Source organism: Polypterus senegalus, chromosome 18 (genome assembly GCF_016835505.1).
Source record: "Polypterus senegalus isolate Bchr_013 chromosome 18, ASM1683550v1, whole genome shotgun sequence".
Classification (NCBI taxonomy): Eukaryota; Metazoa; Chordata; class Cladistia; order Polypteriformes; family Polypteridae; genus Polypterus; species Polypterus senegalus.
In genome coordinates, this window is record NC_053171.1 from 52,664,643 (window position 1) to 52,688,643 (window position 24,001).

The 24,001-nt window shown below is 37.6% G+C and overlaps 1 protein-coding gene across 1 annotated transcript in view; it reads right to left on the minus strand.

Annotated features, from left to right (window-relative positions):
• dnajc17 (DnaJ (Hsp40) homolog, subfamily C, member 17) overlaps window positions 1-24,001 on the minus strand; it is a 147,989-nt gene that overhangs the window by 56,136 nt on the left and 67,852 nt on the right. Inside the window, exons 2-4 of the mRNA XM_039741188.1 lie at window positions 14,346-14,415; window positions 4,456-4,535; window positions 4,118-4,211 (exon numbers count right to left, since the gene is read on the minus strand). Coding sequence (XP_039597122.1) covers window positions 4,118-4,211; window positions 4,456-4,535; window positions 14,346-14,415 — 244 coding nt within the window. The remainder of the gene's footprint in view (window positions 1-4,117; window positions 4,212-4,455; window positions 4,536-14,345; window positions 14,416-24,001) is intronic.

Consider the following 24,001-nt stretch of genomic DNA (forward strand, 5'->3'; position numbering starts at 1 on the left):
AAGATCATCATACCAACAGTAAAATATGGTGGTGGTAGTGTGATTGTCTGGGGTTGTTTTGCTGCTTCAGGACCAGAAAGGCTTGCTGTGATAGATGGAACCATGAATTCTACTGTCTACCAAAAAATCCTGAAGGAGAATGTCCGGCCATCTGTTCGTCAACTCAAGCTGAAGCGATCTTGGGTGCTGCAACAGGACAATGACCCAAAACACACCAGCAAATCCACCTCTGAATGGCTGAAGAAAAGCAAAATGAAGACTTTGGAGTGGCCTAGTCAAAGTCCTGACCTGAATCCAATTGAGATGCTATGGCATGACCTTAAAAAGGCGGTTCATGCTAGAAAACCCTCAAATAAAGCTGAATTACAACAATTCTGCAAAGATGAGTGGGCCAAAATTCCTCCAGAGCGCTGTAAAAGACTCATTGCAAGTTATCGCAAACGCTTGATTGCAGTTATTGCTGCTAAGGGTGGCCCAACCAGTTATTAGGTTCAGGGGGCAATTACTTTTTCACACAGGGCCATGTAGGTTTGGATTTTTTTCTCCCTAAATAATAAAAACCATCATTTAAAAACTGCATTTTGTGTTTACTTGTGTTATATTTGACTAATGGTTAAATGTGTTTGATGATCAGAAACATTTTATGTGACAAACATGCAAAAGAATAAGAAATCAGGAAGGGGGCAAATAGTTTTTCACACCACTGTAAATGTGTAGAGATCATTATGAAATACAGACAACCACTGAAATGAGAAGTGTGGTCTGCTAGCCAAGGGAGAACAACAACGTTCAGTGGAAGCTTTAACAACTATTCTATACTTCTACTGTACCCTCCACAATTACCGGCAACCTTGAGTAAGAGGAGTATAAAGGGTTACAAAAATTCACCTTTAGGTGGATTACCTAAAATCACACACTGAAAAAATGAGTGAAATCCAAACCTTAAATGGAAGCAAATTTAGTTATGAGAGGAATAAAAAAAAACTAATTTCTCATTAAGAAACCACATATGCCACAACTATTGGCACCCCTAGAAATACGAACAATGTGTAACTGAAGCATTTTTTCCATCGACATTTTATTTTTTTAAGTTGATCAGAGCGTGTAGGAAGTTCCAAGCAGTAATTGACTTCCCGAGTCACTGGGGTATAAATGTGAGGTGGCACAAAGGCCACAATTCCTTATTCAGTTATCAACTGTGAAAGATAAAAAAAAAAACCACACAAGTCAAACAAGGGAAAAGTGTGTTGTTACCTTCACATGTCAGGGAACTCACCTGAAAATGCTCATATCTATAGTCAGGGCAAGAAATAAAACTCGTCTGTAAAAGAACCCAGTTTTATTTTGCCCCAGCGCACAGTGAGGTGGATGGCAAGATAGGCTTAAAAAATAAATAAATAAAATCCACAAGGTAAATGCTAAACGGTACTGGAACTTTGTTCAATGGTGTGAAGAATGCTATACAAAAAAATACGTTGTATTGTATTGTGATCAGACAAAGACAAAACTTTTCAGGATGGTTATACTGAAAAGAATCTGATCCCAACTGTCGGGTATAGTGGAGCCTCTGTGATGTTGTGAGGATGCTTTTCCTCTAAAGGCCCTGTAAAAACCTGTTAGGGTATATGACATCATGTAATACAAGAAATACCAGAATACCATAAATTTAAATAGAGCTGCCTTGGCCAAGAAACTAAAACTGGGTCATTGTTGGATCTTCTGGCAGGACAATGATCCAAAAATATTTCTAAATCAACATAATAATGATTAAACCAACACAAAATCAATATTCTGCCATGGCCATCTCATCTCATTGAAAACCTGTGCAGGGGGCTGAAGGAGAAGAGGGCACAAAAGAGGACTTTTAAGACCCTGGATGATGTGGAGAGATTCAATAAAGAGGAATGGTCTCAAACACCTTGCTTTATATTTTATAATCTTATAACATGTTATAGGAGAAGACTCAGGGCTGTTTTACTGGAAATAATTTTTTCTCAGAGTAAATTTATTTAGTTAAATGATGAATACCTTTCATTTTTCCAGTGAGATACTAAAGTAATTCACCAAGAGGTTAATTTTTTTATAACCCTTTTAACTCATCTTTGCCATGGATGCTAATAACTGTATATAAATTTGCTTTCTGCCAAGTTTTACTCTACAAAGTACGTAAACAGGTGAAATACCATGCAGAATTTGGCAACATCAAAAATTGATGAAAGGGACCAAGATAACGAAGTCACAAGCGTGATGGGTTCTCTTATGCAATACTATAATAAAACACAGAACCTTACCGAGTGGAAAATAAAGTATCGCCCATTTGGAATTAGTAATAAAAGGAAACCATTAGCTGGTAGCAGAATGTCATACCCATTAAAATGCAGGAGAAACTGCAAAATGAACTTTAATTTTCAGAGTCAGACTGAAACATTTATCTTTTTAAACAGACACATAAATACTTGTATAGGAGGATGTTATTATACAACTGAAATAGGGAATGGAAATAAAGCCATATCTGAATTACCTATAAAAAAAAGGTGTAGTATATAAATTAAACCAGACTTGCATTCAAAGGGCTTCCTTAAATGCCAAAGCTTCATAGTACATCAGAAGCAGGAAATGGTGATTTGAATATCAAAGCAATTCTTGGTATTTTACAGATGCATACCTCTCAGGAGGTAGTAATTTGCACATCACAGATATTCACAATGTACTCTGGCTAAGTAACTGTTTAAAATACCCAAAAGCAGAAAAACTGAACACATAAATATTAATATAAAGTTTAATCCCATCATGAGTCATGAATTTACAGAAGAATCAGTTAAGGTTTTAATTACTCTGATTTGGATTAGGTGAACCAAATAATGGAATGGAAAGATGGACCCCAACTATCTCTTCTGTTTCTTTTTCCGGTTTCTTTGTGGTGGTGGCCTGCGCCACCACCACCTACTCAAAGCATCATGATGCTCCAACATTGATGGACTGAAAGCCAGAATTCTACGTGACCATCATCATCGATTCCTTCCATGAGAACCCTAACTACAAAGAGGACTGTTTGATTTATGTTAGGTAGATTGCCCAGAGGGGACTGTCCACCCTGGCCATCGGACCTTACTTATTCTATGTTAATTAATGTTGACTTATTTTTATTTTTTATTGTGTCTTCTATTTTTCTATTCTTCATTTTGTAAAGCACTTTGAGCTAAATTATTTTTGTATGAAAATGTGCTATATAAATAAATGTTGTTGTTGTTGTTATTAGTTGCTCAAATGCACGGTCATTTTATAAAATTAAAAGTAATATATATAACTGTAATAAGAGGTCTGTGATGAAGTATTTTTAAATAAATAATTGCAGCCCGGAGCGTGCAGGCTCTGATCAGCTGCAGGTTGATCGGGGTGCTTGGCTGATCGTCCACTCACATACAAATACCTCATTCACACCTCAGAGGAAGCAGAGTACCAGGGCTCCCTTGCAAGCCTGAGTAATGGCACTGGGAGTCGGAGGAGCAAGGCTTGGCGCGGCACCTTTCCCTGAAACCTGTGACAGCAGCCTGGGCCTGAGCCAGTCAAAGGGTTAACTGTACCTGTCGGTAGAATGTCTCCTCTAGCTGCAGGATTTCATTGGGGTAGGCAGAGGAGAAGTCAGTTTTAGGAAGAATGCACCAGGGCGTGTGTCTGTTTTTTTGTAGAAATGCTTCCTGCATGTGATCTTAGCCTCATTTTTAATAGAATATTTATAGGACATTTTAACCTCCCAAGTCTGTCTGATTTTATGGATTACTTATTGATGGGCGATTTGTTTTTGCACTGCACTGTTGGATACTTTGTTTTTGTTTGGTTTTAATAAAAGCACTGAACTACTTTTGCATCAAACTCTTGCTGAATGTATGTGTCCTCATGTGCCCAGATCATCTTGGTTTATGACTGTCAACGATTACGGGTTGAAGAGGTTCCTGGAAGCAAACCAGACCGTCACAATGACCTAATACAGAAAACACTTGGTCTTTTCTGCAGTGGTTGTACAGTACACCAAGAGCCACAGTGAACATGATGAAACATTAAAAAAAAAATAAATAAGGTGTGGCTTTCAAGTATTACAGCAACACACATAATGTACCTAGCCTTGCTTCTTGCTCTCTTTGTATCTGTTCCCGTATTAGTCTCTGTTGCTCCTCAAGCTGTCTTGACCCTTCCTCTTGTAACCGGGCTATCTGAGAAAGAGTGAAAGAGAAAAACAAAATTACAAAAGAAAAGAAAATTATGTTAAAGAACAGCAAATATGTCCTTTGGACAAAGTTCAAGTATAAATTCATTGTTTTGTTCACTTGACTTTCTCGTATATGTAGAGATTATATAGTAATTTTAAGAATATGTCAACTTGTGAAACAAAACATGTACCTAAATGTCGAAATATGATAACTTGTTTAACAGATAAACCTGCTTCAACAATATTACAGAATCAACTGTCAAGAAAGCATATTGAAATGTTGTCAGTAAATCCAAGATGAGGGGTAAATTCTTGAAAATCCCTAGTTCTGGGTAAAAAAAGGTACACACAAATATGACTCCCATAAAAATGTCAATCGTACGAGGCAAAAAACTTTTATTATACCAGATATGTCACAATGATCCATTTGAAATGTCGGAAGTATACTTCTGTATACTAACCATAGTTAGTTATTTGGTTAAGGGCATTGATAAATGGCAATTTGACCATCTTTTGTAAATTACCACACGTAAAGCATAAAAAAATCTGGATTGTTTCCTACTCAACTTTACTTATACCTGTTCAAGTAAAGTAGATACCACTTCCAGTTGTCCAATTATTATGAAACTTCATATTTGTGTGTTTCTTACAAAATTTCAATCATTTATCTTTTTTTATAATGCAAGTGTATAAGGCACAGAACTACATCCGGTGATCTGATTAAACTGAAATGCCAAATCTGATTGTTTCTTGTGGTCAGTAATATACCACTTCCAGTCACCTGTTCAAGGTCAAATTTAAGATCTTGCGATAAGTAATCTTCTTCTTTCAACTGCTCCCGGTTAGGGATTGCCACAGTGGATCAGAACATATGTATGGATCATATGTAATGATCATACAAATTTTAAATTCTGATGGTATGGGTTCTGCAATGGTGGCATGGGCAGCTTGCTGATCGGAAGGCAGCATCAATGCAGAAAAATATATTCAGGTTTCTAAACATATGCTCCCATGTCTGGAGTCATCTTGCAGGGAAGACTGTTTCAGATCTGAGCACATCTGCAAATATCAGCTCCATCCAGCGCTCTCTTTCGGGCCGCATTTCAACAAGATATGCAGACCACATTCGATCAATCACAACATCGGCTGCGGGAAGGATCGGTACTAAATGCCAGTCTGCAGTCCAGATCTTTCACCTATAGAGAACATTTGGCATCATAAAGAGGAAGGTCGACAAGAAGGCCCAAGACGATTGAACAGTTAGAGGCCTGTATTAGACAAGAATGGGAGAGCAATAGAACACCTCTGGGACATTATGTTTTGGTCCATCCAATGCCACCAGGTTGCACCTCAGAATGTCCAGGAGCTCAGTGATGCCCTGGTCCAGATCTGGGAGAGATCTCCCACAACACCATCTGTCATCTCATTAGAAGCATGCACCGATGTTGTCAGGCATGTATACAAGAACACAGGGGCCATACAAAGTGCTGCGTACAATTCTGAGTTGCTGCAATTAAATTTTGGCAAAATGGACTAGCCTGCCACATAATTTTTCACTCTGATTTTTGGGGCGTCTTTGAATTCAGGGCTCTGTAGGTTGATCATTTTCATTTCCATCAACGATGTGGCATCCTTTCGTTCCTAACACATTACCCAGTCTATATCAGTATAGATATCCAGGAGGATTTCTTTTTCCCCATTGAGATCTGATGTGTTTTTAAAGTGTTCCTTTAATTTTTTTGAGCAGTTTATATATATATATATATATATATATATATATATATATATATATATATATATATATATATATATATATATATATATATATATAAAATATAATATATTATATTATATAATTTTTAATGTAGGTAGATCATTTTGACCTGGTCATTTTAAAAGTAGCTCACAAAAGTGTGGGCACCCCTCACGCAGAACAAGAAACTAGAACATCAGAAGCCCAAGCCAGGATTACTCCTTCAGATTTACAATCCATTTAAGCGGTGATGCACTGACTAAAGCAACAAGATATATTGCTGGTTTTGCAGTTACTCATCTGCTTATTTAAACAAATAAACAACTTAATAAGGAAAGAAAAACTCTTGGTCCTGAAACTCTAGACAGGGATGGAGTTAGGTGGTTGTTAACTTTGGACTAGGTGCAATTATACTAAACCTTCTCCGTTATCTCTGCAGACCAGCCACAGGAAAACCTGTCTGACTCACTGCTGAAGATGTTATTTCTGGTTCTGGCGCCACTTCTGGTTCTATCACTGATGATGAGGCCAAAAGAAGGTCGCTTTCGGTTCCCCTATGTCACTTCCGGTGTTATCAGTTAAAACCACCATCTTTCCAAACCTCGAACAGTTCATGTCTGGACTCTAACAGAGACACTTTTGTCTAAAACTAAACCCATTGCAGCCAGGGATAATATATGGATGGCTGTCCCAAACCTTTTAAGTGTGTGAAGTGTGATCTTTTCACAGCATCTATGAAACAACCAACGTTATCCTTAATCATCATAAAAATAACACCACCAGTGAACCATTTGGAAGATAGCTAAAGTGTGCTGTAGTTATTTTAGGTCATTCAGTATTATTGACAGAGTGGGAAATTATGTACAAGTCACACAAGGATGATATCCAAGAACACCATCCTATCATCACAGACTATATTAACTTCTGTGTCAACACAGACCTTCGAGAGAATGGTCCTGGACTATATTAGACTTCCTGCCAAAAACCACTTGTACCTACTTAAGTTTCCTTTTGGAGCAAGATTAGATTGGAAGATGCAATTGTCCGTCTACTCCACAAGGCTGGGAAAAGCTGGCAGCACTGTGAGGATTATATTTTTGATTTCTCTAGTGCCTTCAGTACCATTCAGCCATTTCAGATAAGGGGTAGGTCTATGGAGACCTAGATAACAAAAAGCTGTCAGGCACACCACAGTTTGTGAGCCTTTAACACTTTGTTTCTGATGTGGATCTAAGCAACACTGGAGCACTACAAAGAAAAGTCCTTCCTCCTTTTCTTTTCACCCTATATCCCTTTGGACTATAAACAGAACACCAGGACATGTCACTTGCAGATGATTCTACACTAATGGAATATATTGAGAGATATGGTAGGAGTCAGGTGGAGAACTTTGAGAATTATCTGGAACTCTAATCAAAAATAAACTGCTTTTGCTTACATCAGTGACAGGCTAGACTGGTCTAGTTACACATAGAACCTACAGCGAAGGGCAGAGTGGACTCTTTTTTCTAAGGAGACTACACTTCTTCAATGTGGGTAGCAACATCCTTGACATGTTCTAAAACTCTGTGATGGCCAGTGTGTTGTGCTGTCCCATTAACATGAGTTCAAGAAAGACCCACTAATTTAACAAGTTAATTAAGAAGGCAGGCTCAGTCATGGGACACCCTCTAGATCTGTTGGCAGTAGTAGTTAAGGAAAGAATGAAGACAAAAACTGCACATTCCCCATGACACACCCACATGGTGGACTTTTAGTAAACAAATTATTCAGCAAAAGTGTGTCAAGAAACACTATCGGGGCTCCTTCACACATACTACAGGGTGGCCCACAAAAAAGTAGCCCACCTTCCTGGCGAAAAAAGGCGCCCTTCCATAAAGAAAGAAACTTGAAATGCAAAAATCTTTACTCACTCTTTACAGAAAGTGCTGAAAATGATTCTTTGTGGAATGGAATACATGTCGCTCAGCTCGTACTCACCGCTTTGCACTACGTCTAAACAGCTTTCGTGATGAGGGTAGTCAATCGGCGCGCCACTCTGGCAGGAAGGCGGGCTACTTTTTCGTGAGCCACCCTGTAGTTAAATACTCATTTGCTTATCAAAATGATATATTTGAAACACACTTACTGAATGCATCCACTGAAATATGGAACAAAAAGAAAAAAATTGGAAATGTTTTCCTTGGTTTGTGTTATTAACTCAGCTTCTGTAAAAAGCAAAATTTCTCTTCTGGGAAAATAAAGTACTGTCTATCTACAACCCCAAATCAAAAACGTTGTTACAATATGGAAAATGCAACTAAAAACAAAGTGATTCTTAAATTTACCTTGTCTCTTATTTCACTGCAGACAGTATGAACCAAAGATATTTCATATTTTGGTCAACTTCATTTCATTTGTTAATTTACATTCATTTCTGCATTTCAGGCCTGTGACACATTCCAAAAAAAGCTGGGATGTGGTAAATCAGGGCCAGTAATGGGGTAAAATAATGAAACAACAATGATTTCAAACAAGTGATGTCAACAGGCAATTGTAGTCTGATTCGATACAAAAGCGGTATCCACGAAGGCTGAATCAAAGATCTCCAGTTAGTCAACCAATGCATGAGAAAATTATTGCAATGTTTAAAAACAATGTTCCTCAAAAAAAGACTGAAAGGGATTTGCATATTTCTTTTTCTACAGTGAATAAGATCATTAACGATTCAAGGAAACTTGAGAAATTTCAGTGTGTAAAGGCAGGGTGCAAGCTAAGCGGATACCTGTGATCTACGATCCCTCAGATGGCACGGCATCAAAAACCATCACTCATCAATAGGTGATATAACCACAGGGGTGTGGAGGTTGGCAAACCTTTGTCAGGCACTACAATATGGAGTTACACTCAAAATGCAACTTCAAACTTTACTGTGGAAAAAGAAGCCCTATGTTAATTGTGTCCTGAAGCAGCATTGACTTCTCTGAGCTCCTAGGCATCTGGGATAGGCCATTACACAGTGAAAATAAGTATTGTGGTCAGATTAATCTTTTTTGGAAGAAATGCACACTGTGCGCTCTGGACCAAACTGAGGGGTATTGGGGAGGCGTATGAGTAGGCTAGTCGAGAGCTGTTTATAATAGGGAATGGGGGGCAGGGAGTTTAGGACAGGCCAGATTTAGAATTATATGTGGAGGAACAAACAATGGTGTAGAAATAAAAATGCGTAGTAATGTAAATTGTAACCCAACATTTAAATATAGAAGAAGTAACACATTAAAATGTCTTGCCTTAATGCTAGAAGTACAAAAAATGAGGCGAGTTGGAGCTGTAGGTAGCTGAACATAATTATGATATTTAAATGCTAGTCCTCTTCAGTTGATAGATTAGATCCATCTTAGTGAGGACATGTGGCTTCGCCTGGAAAGCATTAGGGAAAGAGGTCTTATTTTAGGAGTGTGTTATAAACCGTCCAATGTAGACAGTAATTTCAACACATCTTTTAGTTATAGTAAAAGGCAAGTTTACAAGGGATATTATAGTCATGGGGACTTTAATTATCCAAATATTAACTGGGATAACCTTGCAAATGGAGCAGCACAACAGCAGGAGTTTGTAGAAGTAATCAGTGACCGTTTATTAATGCAGTATGTTAAAGCACCAATACAGGGTGAAGCCTGGCTGGATTTAGTATTTTCTAATAATGAAAATAGAATTAAGGTTGTAGAACTGATTGAACTGCTAGGGTCAGGTGACCATAATTAATACAACTCTCAGTGTTATTTTTATTTATTTATTTTTAAAAAAGAGTGCAGATGTAAAGACTAAAATTGTTAAGATGAACTTTGGCAGGGCAAATTTTGAGCAGATGTAGCCAAGTCTTAGCAGAATAGACTCAGATAAGCTTTTAAGTATGGAGACAGTCGAGGAGCAGTGGAACAGGTTTTAAAATGTTTTACATGTAATGCAGGATAGGTACATACCTAAATTTGGAATTAATAGGAAATTTTTAAAAATCCACAGTGGGTTAATAAAGATTTTAAAAAGAAGCTGCAAATGAAAAAACTGCTTTATAAAGGTATATAAATCTAATACTGTAACTCTAAAGTAAATCGTAGGGCGTATGAGAACTTGAGAGTAACCATTGAATATTAGGGAGGCTAAAAGACAGTTGGAGAGGAATATAGCAGATAAGGTGAAAGATGACCCTAACAGATTCTTTCAGTATTTTAGTAGTAAAAGAACAGTTAAGGAGGAGGTGAAGTGCATCAGAAACAGTCAAAAATGGAATTAAAAGATACAAACAGTGAAAAACCGGATGCCCTAAACGTACATTTTTCTGAGGTCTTAACAAATAAAAGTGGATAACCTCCCAGCGGTAAATGGGACTACTAATGAGGTACTATTAGATTTGGAAATTGTAGAGGGAGAAGTACTGCTCAGATTAAATAGGATGAAATTAAACAAATCATCAGGAACAGATAATATTTACCCTTGAGTTCTTAAGGAATTAAGTTAGTACATATATAAACCCTTGACACATATTTTTAGGAAGTCACTGCACACTGGGGAGATTCCAAAGGACTGGAAAATGGCAAATATTATCCAGTTATATAAAAAAGTGACCGGGCAGATCCAAGCAACTGTAATCCAGTAAGCCTAATATGCATCACAGGAAATTTAATGGAAGGAATTAATAAAGATAAGATTGAGCAGCACAAGGCAAGGGACGGGAGTTATTCTGAAAAGTCAGCATGGGTTTAGAAGAGGGAGGTCATGTTTTAATAGCATGCTGGAGTTGTATAAGGAAGTAATAAAATGATATGATTAAAGTGGAGCTTAAGATATTATTTATCTAGATTTTCAGAAAGCATTTGATAAGATGCCACATGAGAGGTTGGGCATCAAACTAAAAGAAGTGGCAGTTCAGGGTGAGGTTTTCAGATGGGTGCAGAATTGGCTCAGACACAGTAAGCAGAGGGTGATGGTGTGAGGAACCTTATTAGAATTGGCTAATGTTAAGAGTGGTGTCCAGCAGGGGTCAGTGCTGGGGCGTTGCTATTTTTAATATATAAAATGATTTGGATAGGAATATAAGTAACAAGATGGTTAAGTTCGCAGATGATACCAAGATAGGTGGACTGGCGGATAATTTGGAATCCACTATATCTTTACAGAAGGACTTGGAGAACATAAAGGCTTAGAAAGATTTATGTCAGATTACATTTAATGTCAGTAAATATAAAGTATTACATGTAGGAAGTAAAAATGTTAGGTTTGAATACACAATGGGAGGTCTGAAAATCAAGAGTACACACCTTATGAGAAGGATTTAGGAGTAGTAGTGGACTCACGCTATAACTTCAGACAGTGTTCAGAAGCCATTAGAAGGCTAACAGAATGTCAGGTTATATAGCGCCTTGATGTGTGGAGTACAAGTCACTAGAGGTTCTGCTCAAGCTTTATAACACACTGGGAGGCCACATCTCTGTGTGCAGTTTTGGTCTCAGGCTTCAAAAGGACATGACATAGCAGCAGAAAAGGTCAGAGAAGGTGACTAGGCTCATTCCACAGCTACAGGGAATGAATTACAAAGAGAGATTAAAAGAGCGAAGCCTTTACAGTTTAAGCAAAAGGAGATTAAGAGGAGATATAACTGAAGTGTTCAAAATTATTATTAACAGAGACAGTTGTTTTAAAAAGAGATCTTCAAGAGCAAGAGGACACAGTTGGAAACTTGTTAAGAGTAAATTCTGCACAAACATTAGGAAGCTTTTGTTTGCACAGAGAGCCACAGACATATTGAATATGTGGCCAAGTAGTGTGGTTAACACCAGGACTTTGGGGACTTTCAAAACTAGACTCAATGTTATTTTGGAAGAATTGAGTAGATAGGACTGGCGAGCTCTGTTGGGCTGAAGGACCTGTTCTCGTTGAGAATATTCTAAAGAGTGTATGCTCAGTGGGAGTAGTGTTAATCACTCTCCCTAGTTACTTCTGCAGAAAGACTGTCATGCCAAACTGTGATGAAAAAGGCAAAACACTTTAATATTACCTTAAGTAGAAACTATTCATTGTTTTTTTATGGTACTCGTAACTTCTTAAAGTTCTTGAACTGGTGTATGACAGGGTCATCTCAATGCTTCAATGGTATATCAAGTTGTAGTGAGAAAAACGTATAGACTGTGGCTTGAATTTATTAATTTAAAATTATCATAACATTTGTCTGCAGTGCTCAAAAAATACAATACCTAATACTACAGTTCAGCTTGAAGATTTCAGTGCTTAAATGGGAATTAAGAATATGTCTGTTGTGATTAGAAAGAGTGGTCTTGCTGATGTTAAGAAAAGCAATGGATTTTTATTGTGATAATCATGGACTTTCCATAACTAATCCTATATTTAATAATATTTGACACCATTAACTAGACACTTGCTTAAAATAAACAGGTGGTGAGCTAGCTCAGGTAAATGAAATGACAGCTGAACAGACCCAAGAAGTGCATTGTGCTTGGTACCTTTCATGACAAGTTTCCACACCCACCAGCAGACACCAAACATGAGCGAAACTGCCAGATTTAAGGCTATGCACAAACAACTAAGTTATCATTTAAAATGGTACACATTAGTCTTTGTTTTTGTCTTTCTTTCACACTACCCCTGACATTTTAAACTTCCAAACAAAGAGACTTTTGAAAATGCTCTCCAGAGCTGAATATTTCTAAAAACACCAGGTCAGCATGGCAGTATGGATAAGTAAAAACAGAGATTCTTGCATACTCATGCCATTACAGTAATCCCTCCTCGATCGTGGGGTTGTGTTCCAGAACCCCCCGCGATAGATGAAAATCCGCGAAGTAGAAACCATGTTTGTATGGTTATTTTTATATATTTTAAGCCCTTATAAACTCTCCCACACTGTTAACATTATTAGAGCCCTCTAGACATGAAATAACACCCTTTAGTCAAAAGTTTAAACTGTGCTCCATGACAAGACAGAGATGACAGTTCTTTCTCACAATTAAAAGAATGCAAAATATCTTCCTCTTCAAAGAATGTGTGTCAGGAGCAGAGAATGTCAGAGAGAGAGAGAGAGAGAGAGCGCAAGAGTAAAGCAAACAATCAAAAAATCAATACGTGCTTTTGGGCTTTTAAGTATGCCGAAGCACCGCGATAAAGCAGCATTTTTATAGGGCGTCCGTATCCTCTAGGCAAACAGCCCCTCTGCTCCACCCCCTCCGTCAGGCGAGAGAATGTCTGAGAGACAGAGAAAAGCAAACAAAGCACCGAGCGGGAAGCATATCGTATATCATTGAGGAGTTTTATTTAATACGTAATACATGCTCTGATTAGGTAGTTTCTAAGCCATCTGCCAATAGCGTCCCTTGTATGAAATCAACTGGGCAAACAAACTGAGGAAGAATGTACCATAAATTAAAAGACCCATTGTCCTGAGAAATCCACGAACCAGCAAAAATCCATGATATATATTTAGATATGCTTTCATTTAAAATCCGCATGGAGTGAAGCATGAAGTCGAGCTTGATATAGCGAGGGATCACTGTATCTAACTCTGATCTTGTTCTTGCTTGTTATGTGGTTCTCCTCTGATTAGAAGGTGATGGATAGTGCTCCTTGTAGCCCTGTATAATGTCACTATAGTGGCATTAACAAGACTTCCAGTCCGTTTCCTTGTTTTCTGTTACTCTCCATATCAATTCCACCTCATAATACATCTTAATAAAACATCCTTTTATATTCGTCACAGGGTATAAATGCAAGCTGCAAATAAATGTCCAGGGTAAAGGATACTTATTCCTCCTTTTCCACTGATGCATACATGCCCTGCGTAGGCAAATGGCTATATCATGTGCATTTTCTGTTTTATTTTAGCGTGAGTGGAGACAATTTTGCAAACAATGTAAAAACTGAAGTGTGGAATGAGACTGTGTTTATTTAAAACTCTATTTTATTAGTGAGGAGAAAGCTAAAAAAAATATGGTTTCTGTGCATTAGTAGTGAAAGGGTCTCTGAATCGGACTACAAGGTAAGGGCAGACTCTGGTTCATGTTATAATCTCCCAGATAGGATTACAACAAACAATGCATTTTATGTGGAGGTGTCCAATGTGAAGGACCAATGTATTTATTAAATGTAACCTAAAACCTTTGCGAAATCCTTTCCACTACAAGTTTTTACCGTATCTTTACTAATGAATTTGTTTAGAAAAACAGTTTTCTGTTTTTTATGTTAACTATATTCTAAGATTTACTGTCCACATTATGTCTCTTTAATCACTTCAAAGAGATATCTTTTGTTTCCTATCAAGTTATGCTTTATTCGTAATTTACACCAACACTCCATTAAACTTGTAACATTTAACAAATGTAAAGCACCTTTACTTACCAGCTTTGGGGTTATCTGGGTTCTTGTCTGGATGGCATGTCAAAGCCTTTAGTCTGTATGCTCTTTTAATCTTTAGGAAGGGTTATAGTTAAGAGGGAGTGAAAGAGAGAGAAAGACAGTAAAAAGTAAGTAAAAAACATTTTAATAAAGCACAATAAAAATTAAACAATTTATCATGTAGTCAGTATATAAGAATTGTCACAACAATGTTTAACAGTGTTTGCTTTCTTGTTGAAGTATTATTTGCTGCAATACTGGAAAGAACAAGGGTTATTTTTTGGTAGCCATTTTTGTCCCCAACCTCTGAAAGTTAACAATTACCATCAAAGAGTACTATTATTAAATTAAACAAAAAAGGTAATCCTTTCCTTCATTGACCCTGCACATTCTAATTCAGAGTTGCAGTTAACAACTAGACAGAAGGCAGGTACCAACTCTGGATACTTCTTCACAGGAACAATTATGTACAGTATATACATCTAGGTCCATATGTATTTGAACAAGTTATTGTTATTTTAAAATTTTACTAAACAAATATTGGAACTGAACCTATATAATGAATGTGGACTGAAAGTGCAGGCTGGCAGCTTTAATTGAGGGTATTAACATTCAAATAGGGTTTACGAATTATAGCACTTTCTATACTACAGTGGGGGAAAAGAAGTATTTGATCCCCTGCTGAATTTGTAAGTTTGCACACTTATAAAGAAATGACCAGTCTCTAATTTTTACGGTAGTTTGACTTTAATGGAGAGAGACAGAATATCCACCAACAATCCTGAAAAAAAACACATTACATAAAAGTTATAAATTGATTTGCATGTCATTGCGTGAGATAAGTATTTGATCCCCTACAATCCAGCCAGAATTCTGGCTCCCACAGATTTGTTGTATGCATGTGGTACACAGATTACAATCAATCATTTCAATTACAGATACTCCTCATCTCAACTCGTTGGGTGTATAAAGCACACCTGTCCACAGAATAAATCTCTTCCATTCCAACCTCTCCGCCCCCATGGGCAAGACCAAAGAGCTGTCAAGGACAATCAGGGACAAGATTGTTGACCTGTACAAGGCTGGAATGGCTACAAGACCATCAGAGAAGCTTAGTGAGAAGGATTGGAAGTTGACCTGTACATAGGTGGAATGGAGCTTACAAGACATCAGAATGCTGCATGAGACAGCACAAAATACTAAAAAAACAAAAAATTTAATTTTGCCCTATTATACCAGAAAATCATAAACATTTAATACCATACCTTAATACAGCATCATGTGAACACTTCACTTTCAGCTTTAAAGCAGAGGAAATGAGTAGTCAGGCAGCAGGATGTCTGCTTCCCCCCCTTTAGGAAACAAGACCCTAGCCTGTAATTGGGTTAAAAATTATGTTTCTTTAAAATAGTTAAAGAGGACCCAAAGTCTACGGCTGAACAGGACCCCAAGGCTCCACTCTAAGAAAATATATTTGGTGAGATGCATAAACACTGCTTTTAAAGTTATATAAATAATACTTCATTCCACCAGCACCACAAATCACCATAGCAGTAAAGTCAATATTAGCACGAAGCAGGGGCCGCAGCGGACAGCAGTCTAAATAAATGTATCAGGTTAAATGAGGAGTCAGACTAAAACAAGTACACTGGGGCACTGTAAATCCGCCTTTATTAAAGGGTGCCAATTTTTCTCAAGCAATGTACTGTATATGTATAGACTGATAATCTTAAATCAAATATACTGTACAAGATCATAAAATCATAAAGAGAACACTTAAAAGTCTAAAAGCTTTGGTTTCAGGAAAGCCAGAAATGCACTTATTTTAGAAAAGGAAAATATCGCTTCTTAAAAAACTCTCTTATTCAAGTTTCAATTGTATTTATTCATTTCTGTTTCTTTTTGCTGAATCTTTGGAATCAACAAATGGTGAATTAACATCTTAATTTTATTTTAATTCACTTTGTGAACTATCTAGTAATATTAAAATAGACATCTGTAAAATTATATTATGATATTATTTCTCAAATTAAAAGGGTGCATTTATATGGGTACAACTACACAGGATATATAAAAATCTACGCGCCACCGAAATTGCAGTTTTTGCTACGGCTAAGAAATGAAACCAAAGAGATAAAATCACAATAAATTTTGTTCACTTTATTGCAAAAAGAGTACAGCCTATCCAAAGAAGGTGAAAACAAATCAGAAACTCTTCAGTGAAAAAAAGGAAAAAAAATCATACAAAATCCTGGTTTACTTAGTTGAAGCACCTTTGATTTTACTACAACACTCAGTTTTTGGGGTAAGAAATATATACTCAGTTTTAGGCGCATCTGGACCTGGTGATTTTTATTGCCTTTGCAAAAAGAATTTCAAATCTATCAAATTACATGGACATGTCTTGTGAAACTTTCTTTTAGTCACCCCACAGATTTCAGTTGGATAAAAAGGTGTGGGCAGGCTTTGGCTGGGCCATTTCCCAGAACGGTGATGCATCTTTGATGAAGCCATTGCTTTGTTCATTTTATTGTGTGCTTTGGGCGTTGCATCATATGGCCAAAAATCGACTGATACTTGGAGCTATTCTGATTCAAACACACCTTCATTAAAGCCTGGTACAGCTGAAAAAAGCAGCCCAAAACATGATGCACTCACCATGCTTCACTGTGAGTATAGCGGTGTTCTTTAGATGATGTGTTGTTCTGCCGCCAAAACCGTACATTTTACCAGAATTATGGCAGATTGTTAAACCTTGGTCTCATCGGGCCATAACACATTTCACCGGATGGCTGTGGGAGGCTGGGTATGCCTTTTTGCAAAGTTTGGCTGGGCTTGGATGTTTTCTCTTCATGAGAAAAAGTTTTCATTATTTTATCCAGCCCATAGATAGATAGATAGATATAGATAGATAGATATAGATAGATAGATAGATAATTGGTATAGATAGATAAGATAGATAGATAGATGATATATAGATAGATGAATATAGATAGATAGATAGATAGATAGATAGATAGATAGATAGAGAGGGAGGTAGGATGGAATAGATAGATAGATAGATAGATAGATAGATAGATGGGTAATTGATGAATGGTAGATTGATAGATAGACCAGATTAAGATAAGATAGATAGATAGATAGATAGATGAATGTAGATAGATATAGATAGATAGATAGAACATGTGAAGGAATATATGACTGACTGTTATCACCCTTTTAGTATTTACTGCAGGCCTCCCGATGGCTGTCTTCTTGTCTTTAAGTCAGTCTTAGAGTGATGTCCTGATCTAGGTATGAATTAACATTTGAGCTATATTTTCTCCCTTGTTTTATGACTGTCTTCACTTTCAGTAGCCATTGGAGATTTAATGCTTTGGATACTTGTTTTGTATCCATGTGCGATTATACCTTTTCAATGAAGTAGGGATCCTTTTTGTGTTTTTAGAAATATTTTGCAGGCCAAGGCATTTTGTAGTATGTTTTAACCAAGAGAATATCAGAATAATCCTTCAGGGGCGGCAATTTGGTGATAAAATCAAGAGCAGCTTTATTTGATGTCAGGTGTATACTAATGGAAATTTACAGTAAAGAAATTAAGATTAGGTTCTGAGAGAATGATCTTGATTTCATTTTGTATTATACAAAATAAAGCGATTTAAGGCAGGGGTGAGGCATTTATATCCACTGTAGATGTTGAATTGATTATTGAGGTCAAAAGTGGCTGATTAAGGACACCATAAATTCAGGTGTCTGGCACAATACTCCTAAATAAGTGAAAACTTAACTTCATTTTGAGGCTACTGCAATCCTTGGGAATTTATACTTTATAAACACTTGATATACAAGGGACTTTCTAGAAATGGGAACAAGTAGCACTAATTTATAGAGTATACTGTGGGGTTTTGACGTGAGAAAGGTTTAGTTAAGGATAATGAAAGTTTGCCTCTATAGACATTTAATACATATAAAATAATTTTGTGTATCAGTACTTGTGCATGCTAAATTACCTTTAAAGACCAACTGACAAAGCAGGCAGCATGTTCTACTGGATAAGGCATGGGACTGTAAACCACAAAGGATAAAGGTTTAGTCCCATCTTTTTGCAACTCTGACCTAATCACTTGGCTCTGTTAGCAGCTTGCAGAAGTATCTCAAAATGATTTTAACTTATATACCTGCAGTACATTTATTACCCACTGGTACGTTGAAAGTTACATTAAATTTGGTTTTGTATACAGTAATAAAAGCATTGCTTTAGAAGATGAGTTTAAGTTGAAAGAGGTTAAAATGGATGATATCTGCATCCTGTCTCCTTTCAACTTTCAGGAAAAAAATATTGGGACTGTTTCCTTACCTGGCAGCTGCATCACAGTCCAGAACTTCTAAAGCCTGGGAAAGCTGGTGAAAGAGTTCAGCTGCAAAAAAACAAAACAGACAAACGAGGCACTTATTAGACACTAGACAGAAATAAAAACTCTAGGCAATCTGACTAAATTAAAACTAAAAAAATTAAAATAGTAGCAGACATAACATTCACAAATCTATTTTTTATTACAGTGACTACATTTTTAGATATACACTGGTCAAGGTCTAATTTAATATTTTTGGGGTGCTATTATCGATTATCTTGCCATATTTTTCACTGCAAATTACAATAACATAATTGAGATAGTACAATTCTATTCACACTTTCCTTAAACACAGGGAGATTTGTTAATGACCATCAGGGCCTAATACGAATATGAGAGTAACAGAAAATTACAAACTGGCATATAAATTTTTACTTGAAATCACATGCGCCAATTAAATGGATAGGGAGAAACAGTTCCTAAACCATGATGGGAATCTAAGCCAAAAGAAATCATCCGCTTAGCAAAAGGTCCAGTGTGGTGACATTTGGCGCAATATAATATAAAAACATTACCAAATATGGATTCTTTTTAAGAGATTTTTTAAGCAAAAGATAAAATACTCTTAATGGAGAAACTAATCCTGAGACACTACTATATTTTAAGCGAGTGTAGCTTCATAAACATTAGTAAGAACTCACAAACTACAGCAACAAATTCAAAACCCTTTTGCCATTTTATTTTATTTCAGTTGTTTTACTAGGTATGGAACAAGATGATCCAGCTTTGGCAATCCTAATGGAGCAGCCAAAGAAAGAAAGAAGGAGGAGGATGCAGAAGGCACACAGCACTTCCATCTATATTGGTGCTTTTGCTGTTGACAGGGGTCACATGCTTTTAATACCCTTTTGACACAATTACTACAGGTATTTTATAGAAGGTTCGCAATGCATTTTCTAAGAGGATTAAGGAAAATGTGAATATCTCTATCTAGCCCACACGACTTTCGCAGAGTGATGACACAGTGTACTGTTACTGGCTGCATAACAACCTAGTAGCTGGCACATACTTAGGCCTAGAAAGCTCTAGAGACTTCAGAGTTTGCTTAAGTTGGCTCAAAATGTTGCTTACAGTGCAAAAGTGTGCTCTTCCTACTGTTTTAAACAAAAAGGTAGGGACAATTTGCAACTTGCAATAACATTCAGGGACAGTGTTTTTCGGTATTCAGGCACCTCAGCAGCCATTCATACTGACACTGCAGGTATTTCTTTTTATCTCTCATTTGATGCTACATTTTATGTGATAGGTTGTGTTGTACTTTCTATTTGTGTTTATTCATTGCTTTTTGCCTACCATTTTATAGGGAGACATGTAAGTAGGAATTTCATTGTACTACTTGTGGACGAAATATGAATTCAAATTTATACTTTTGTATAATGCATAATATGTATAATATAGCATCATTTTGTATATCTATACTAATAAAAGGCAAAGCCCTCACTGACTGACTGACATTTCACTCACTGACTCATGCCCTAATTCTCAAGGTTCCGTGTGGGTAGAAGGCTACCATTTGGCTTAGGCTCATTCATACATCTTGCACTTACAAAAGTTGGCAGGAGTTTCATTTTGAAATTCACGTAGTAATTCATTGGAAGCTATTTTTCTCATTTACTGTGTGGAGTTGGGCACCAGCTGTGGGGGGGCTGGGGAGGTGTGTGACATAATCGCCTCCGTATCACACTTGAACTGACGTAAGCGCCCAGTGCGTAAACCCAGGAAAGGCTTCCAAAAGCGGCTGAAGAAACATGCGTTATATCATTGAAAGGCAGCGAAACAATAAGAAGCGGCAGTGACATATGCAACCATATTCATGATTACTGCTACTTTAAACAATGCTGCAGTGTAAACCTAAAGTTTAAGTAAGTTTGTAGACAGGCTGCGGCATTTTGTCATGCCACGGGTATCCGGGATACAAGTTTAATGAGAGGGCGGGATATAAGAGTTTTGATCACTTTGTAACTAAGTTAAAATTGAATGTGAAGGGGCTGTGCTTATACAAATTCAGGGGCTGTGTTTGTGGGGGGTTGGGGTTGAGCCAGGTGGGAAGTCACATCATCACATCTCCCCTCCCATTCCTCATTTAGATCTGAGCTGAGCTCCGCTTGCTTCACTTGCCAGTATTGATGGGAAGTTAGAGGATCATTTTACCCGACTTCGGACCTTTGAGTCTGGTTCGGCAAGAATGAACAAATCTTTTTACGGGGTCAGTGATTCAGAGACTACTCTTTCCGGCTCAGACTGCATAGGGTTTAAAGCTTATGGGGCTATCATGTAATGATGAGCGACTCAAACCGAAGACTCGGCGGTGAACTAATCAATTCTGTTTCCAAGCTCCAGACTGGGTTAGTTGAAAGCTTATGGGGCTGTCACGTAATGGTCAGACGACTCAAGGCACGAGGGAATTCTGGGTGGCTTGTTAATTCTGTTTCCGAAGCTCAGACTGAGTTGGTTAAAGCTTCCATGGGGCTGTCATGTATGTGATGAGTGAGCATTTCGAAAAACTGAAACAGGTGTGATCAATTCCAATAAAACTATAGAAAGGTTGTGCAAAATCAAGGGCTGAATGAATCACTCTCACGGGGCGACTACGTTCATCCGGAATGCATTGAGATTGAACCAGGAAATGAAGGCAGATCATTCAGGCGACCCATCACTATATAGCATGATGTTACTTGGAGCGACTTTGTGGCGGCTGCGCAATACTCACAGAAAAATCCACAAGTTAATACACACACTGTCCTCTGGTTTCTCCACACTGAATCCTCAGGCACTACTTACAAAAGGTTATATTGACGAAAATGGGTGTCACGTTATTTTTAAAAATGTTTCCTTTTCTTAGCACAAGCACAGCTGAGAAACTTTTGATACATAGCATGCTCCCATAATCGTTAAAATCACACATTTAATCACACTTTGCAGCCTACGTAGAGGGCTTCCTGTCAATGCATGATTTCGTAGAACACACTGATTGCTTGATCAGGCGCTTCCCCAATTCTGTTTACCCTCCACCCCTTGGTTTTGAGAAAGAAGTGAAAAAATAGAGGTTAACACAAGAAAAACAGATCGCAGTGAAGCTTTTACTTGAGTGTGATTGGCAAAATAAATAATTGTTTTGGTAAAGCCATGCACAGTGTAATCCTCATGCAATTTTCGCCACTAGCCATGATTAAATGAGCGGTAAAAAGTAAGAGTGTGAGAGTGACTTATTCAGGCAGACGAAGCGACGTAAATGAAACAGAATTTGGATATAAGTAGGTTCTATTTGAGTGGAATTAAAGAGAAAATATCTTTGTTGGGAGGAATGGAAGTTGAATTTAGTCTTTAATTTTTCTATGAGTAAAAGAAAAAAGTTATGCAATGAGTAGCCTACGTTTAACTATATAAAAGTCAAAACTTGTATATATAGAAGTCATTCCCGAATATATAAAGTCAAACCCTTAATTATATAAGTCACTGCTCGAATGACCAAAGTCAAAACTTGGAATATATAAAGTCAGCGTCGGTATATAGCAAAGTCAAAACTTTTTGAATATATAAAGTCATTCCCAAAATATATGTAAAGTCAAACCTGAGTATATAAAGGCAGTTTGGAATATTTCTGAATATATAAAGTAGCTGGAATAATATATAAAGTCCAAGCGTCGGAATATATAAAGTCAGCTTTATATATTCTGGCGCTGACTTCCTCTATTCAAGTACTACTTTATCATTTAAGCAATGACTTTTATATTCAAGTTTTAAACTTATATATTCAGAAAAAGATTTTGACTTTATGTATACTGGCCTTTGACTTTATATATTCAGAGATTTAAACTTTATACAGTGGAATGTAAAAGTTTGGACAACCTTGTTAATAGTCATTTTTTTACTTATAAATCGTTGGTTATTCGGTAAAAATGTCAAGTTAATATAATATGGGAGACACACACAGTGATCCCAGGAGATTACGTCACGTCGAGAGATGGGCGTGCGAAGTGGAGCTCATGCTTGAGTGGTGCTATTTTCATGTGGCGTATTCTGCTGAGATATCCTGTATTTACATTTCAACCGAGAGGACGCTACAGTATATGTAAACACATATAAACATGGCCAACAAGAAGAGTCGAAAGAATGAAGACTAAAGCTACATCCAAGCTGCGATCCAGCAAGCCCTAGTTAGGATACGGCCTCTCCAGAGACAGGCCACTAGGATCAGATGAAGTACAGGCTCCTCGGGACCACGGTCGCTACATAGATGGCCCGAAGCTGAAGGCGAAAAAGGGGCGAAAGGTCGCGTCGTGAGTGCAGATGTGGACCTTTCGCCCGGTGGAGATTCCTGAAAATGGAAAAAGGCCGGGAGGAGTCCTTTATACCCGGCTACAGATTCACGCAATTAAGGACTGGAGCGGGGACGGCGCTGTGAAACCTGCGCTGCTTCATCACGGTACAAGAAGGCATTTAGGCTATCCGGGCTGAAAGATGACGCTCAGCTGAGCTCCATGAATATAAAAGAAAGCGAGAAGGAAGGCTAATGAAAATAGCGGCAAAGAGCACTTGAGAGGGCTAAGAAACAGGAATTAAAACAGAAGGAGATGAAACAGGCCAATGAATGTCTCGACAAATCAACAGAGCAAATGAAGAACCGTCGAGAGTACGGCGAAGACTGACTGGAGTTAACGAGGTAGAGGTAAGAAGCATTGAGAAAAGCTACATTTCGCTTAGGCAGCTTGCGATGGGTCGGAGCATCTTAGTGAGACATTCCACCGTCCCGGATCGAAATAGCCCGAACATCTAGCTGCCAGTGCGAGGAAAGAGCAGTAAATGTCAGTTAGGAATGTAAAAACTCGGGAGAAAAACTTGGGGGCAGGCTGGCTGCTTTAGAAGATGGGAATAGAAGGTATAATGTCAGGGTGAAGGCTTGCGGTCGAAAGTTTAACCAGTGAAATTACGCTGAACTTTTCTAAAATAGCCGAGCGACTTTAAAGCAGAATCTGAGATAGCAGCGACTTACGATATGCGAGATCCAAACACGTCAGACCCGACCAAGATCTTTTTATAGTTAGTTTTGAGCGATTGCTCATTTAGTTAAATTGATGGGAGCTCCTCAGGAAAAAAGGAAGATATTATATATGAAGATTGCCACATTGGCGTCTTCCCTGACTTCTCTCCAGCAACAGCTATCAAGCGCCCGCCTTCTATAATATTAAACAGCTGGCTCGGGAAGCCAATGTCAAATACAGCCTCCTGTATCGGCCAAAACTGAAA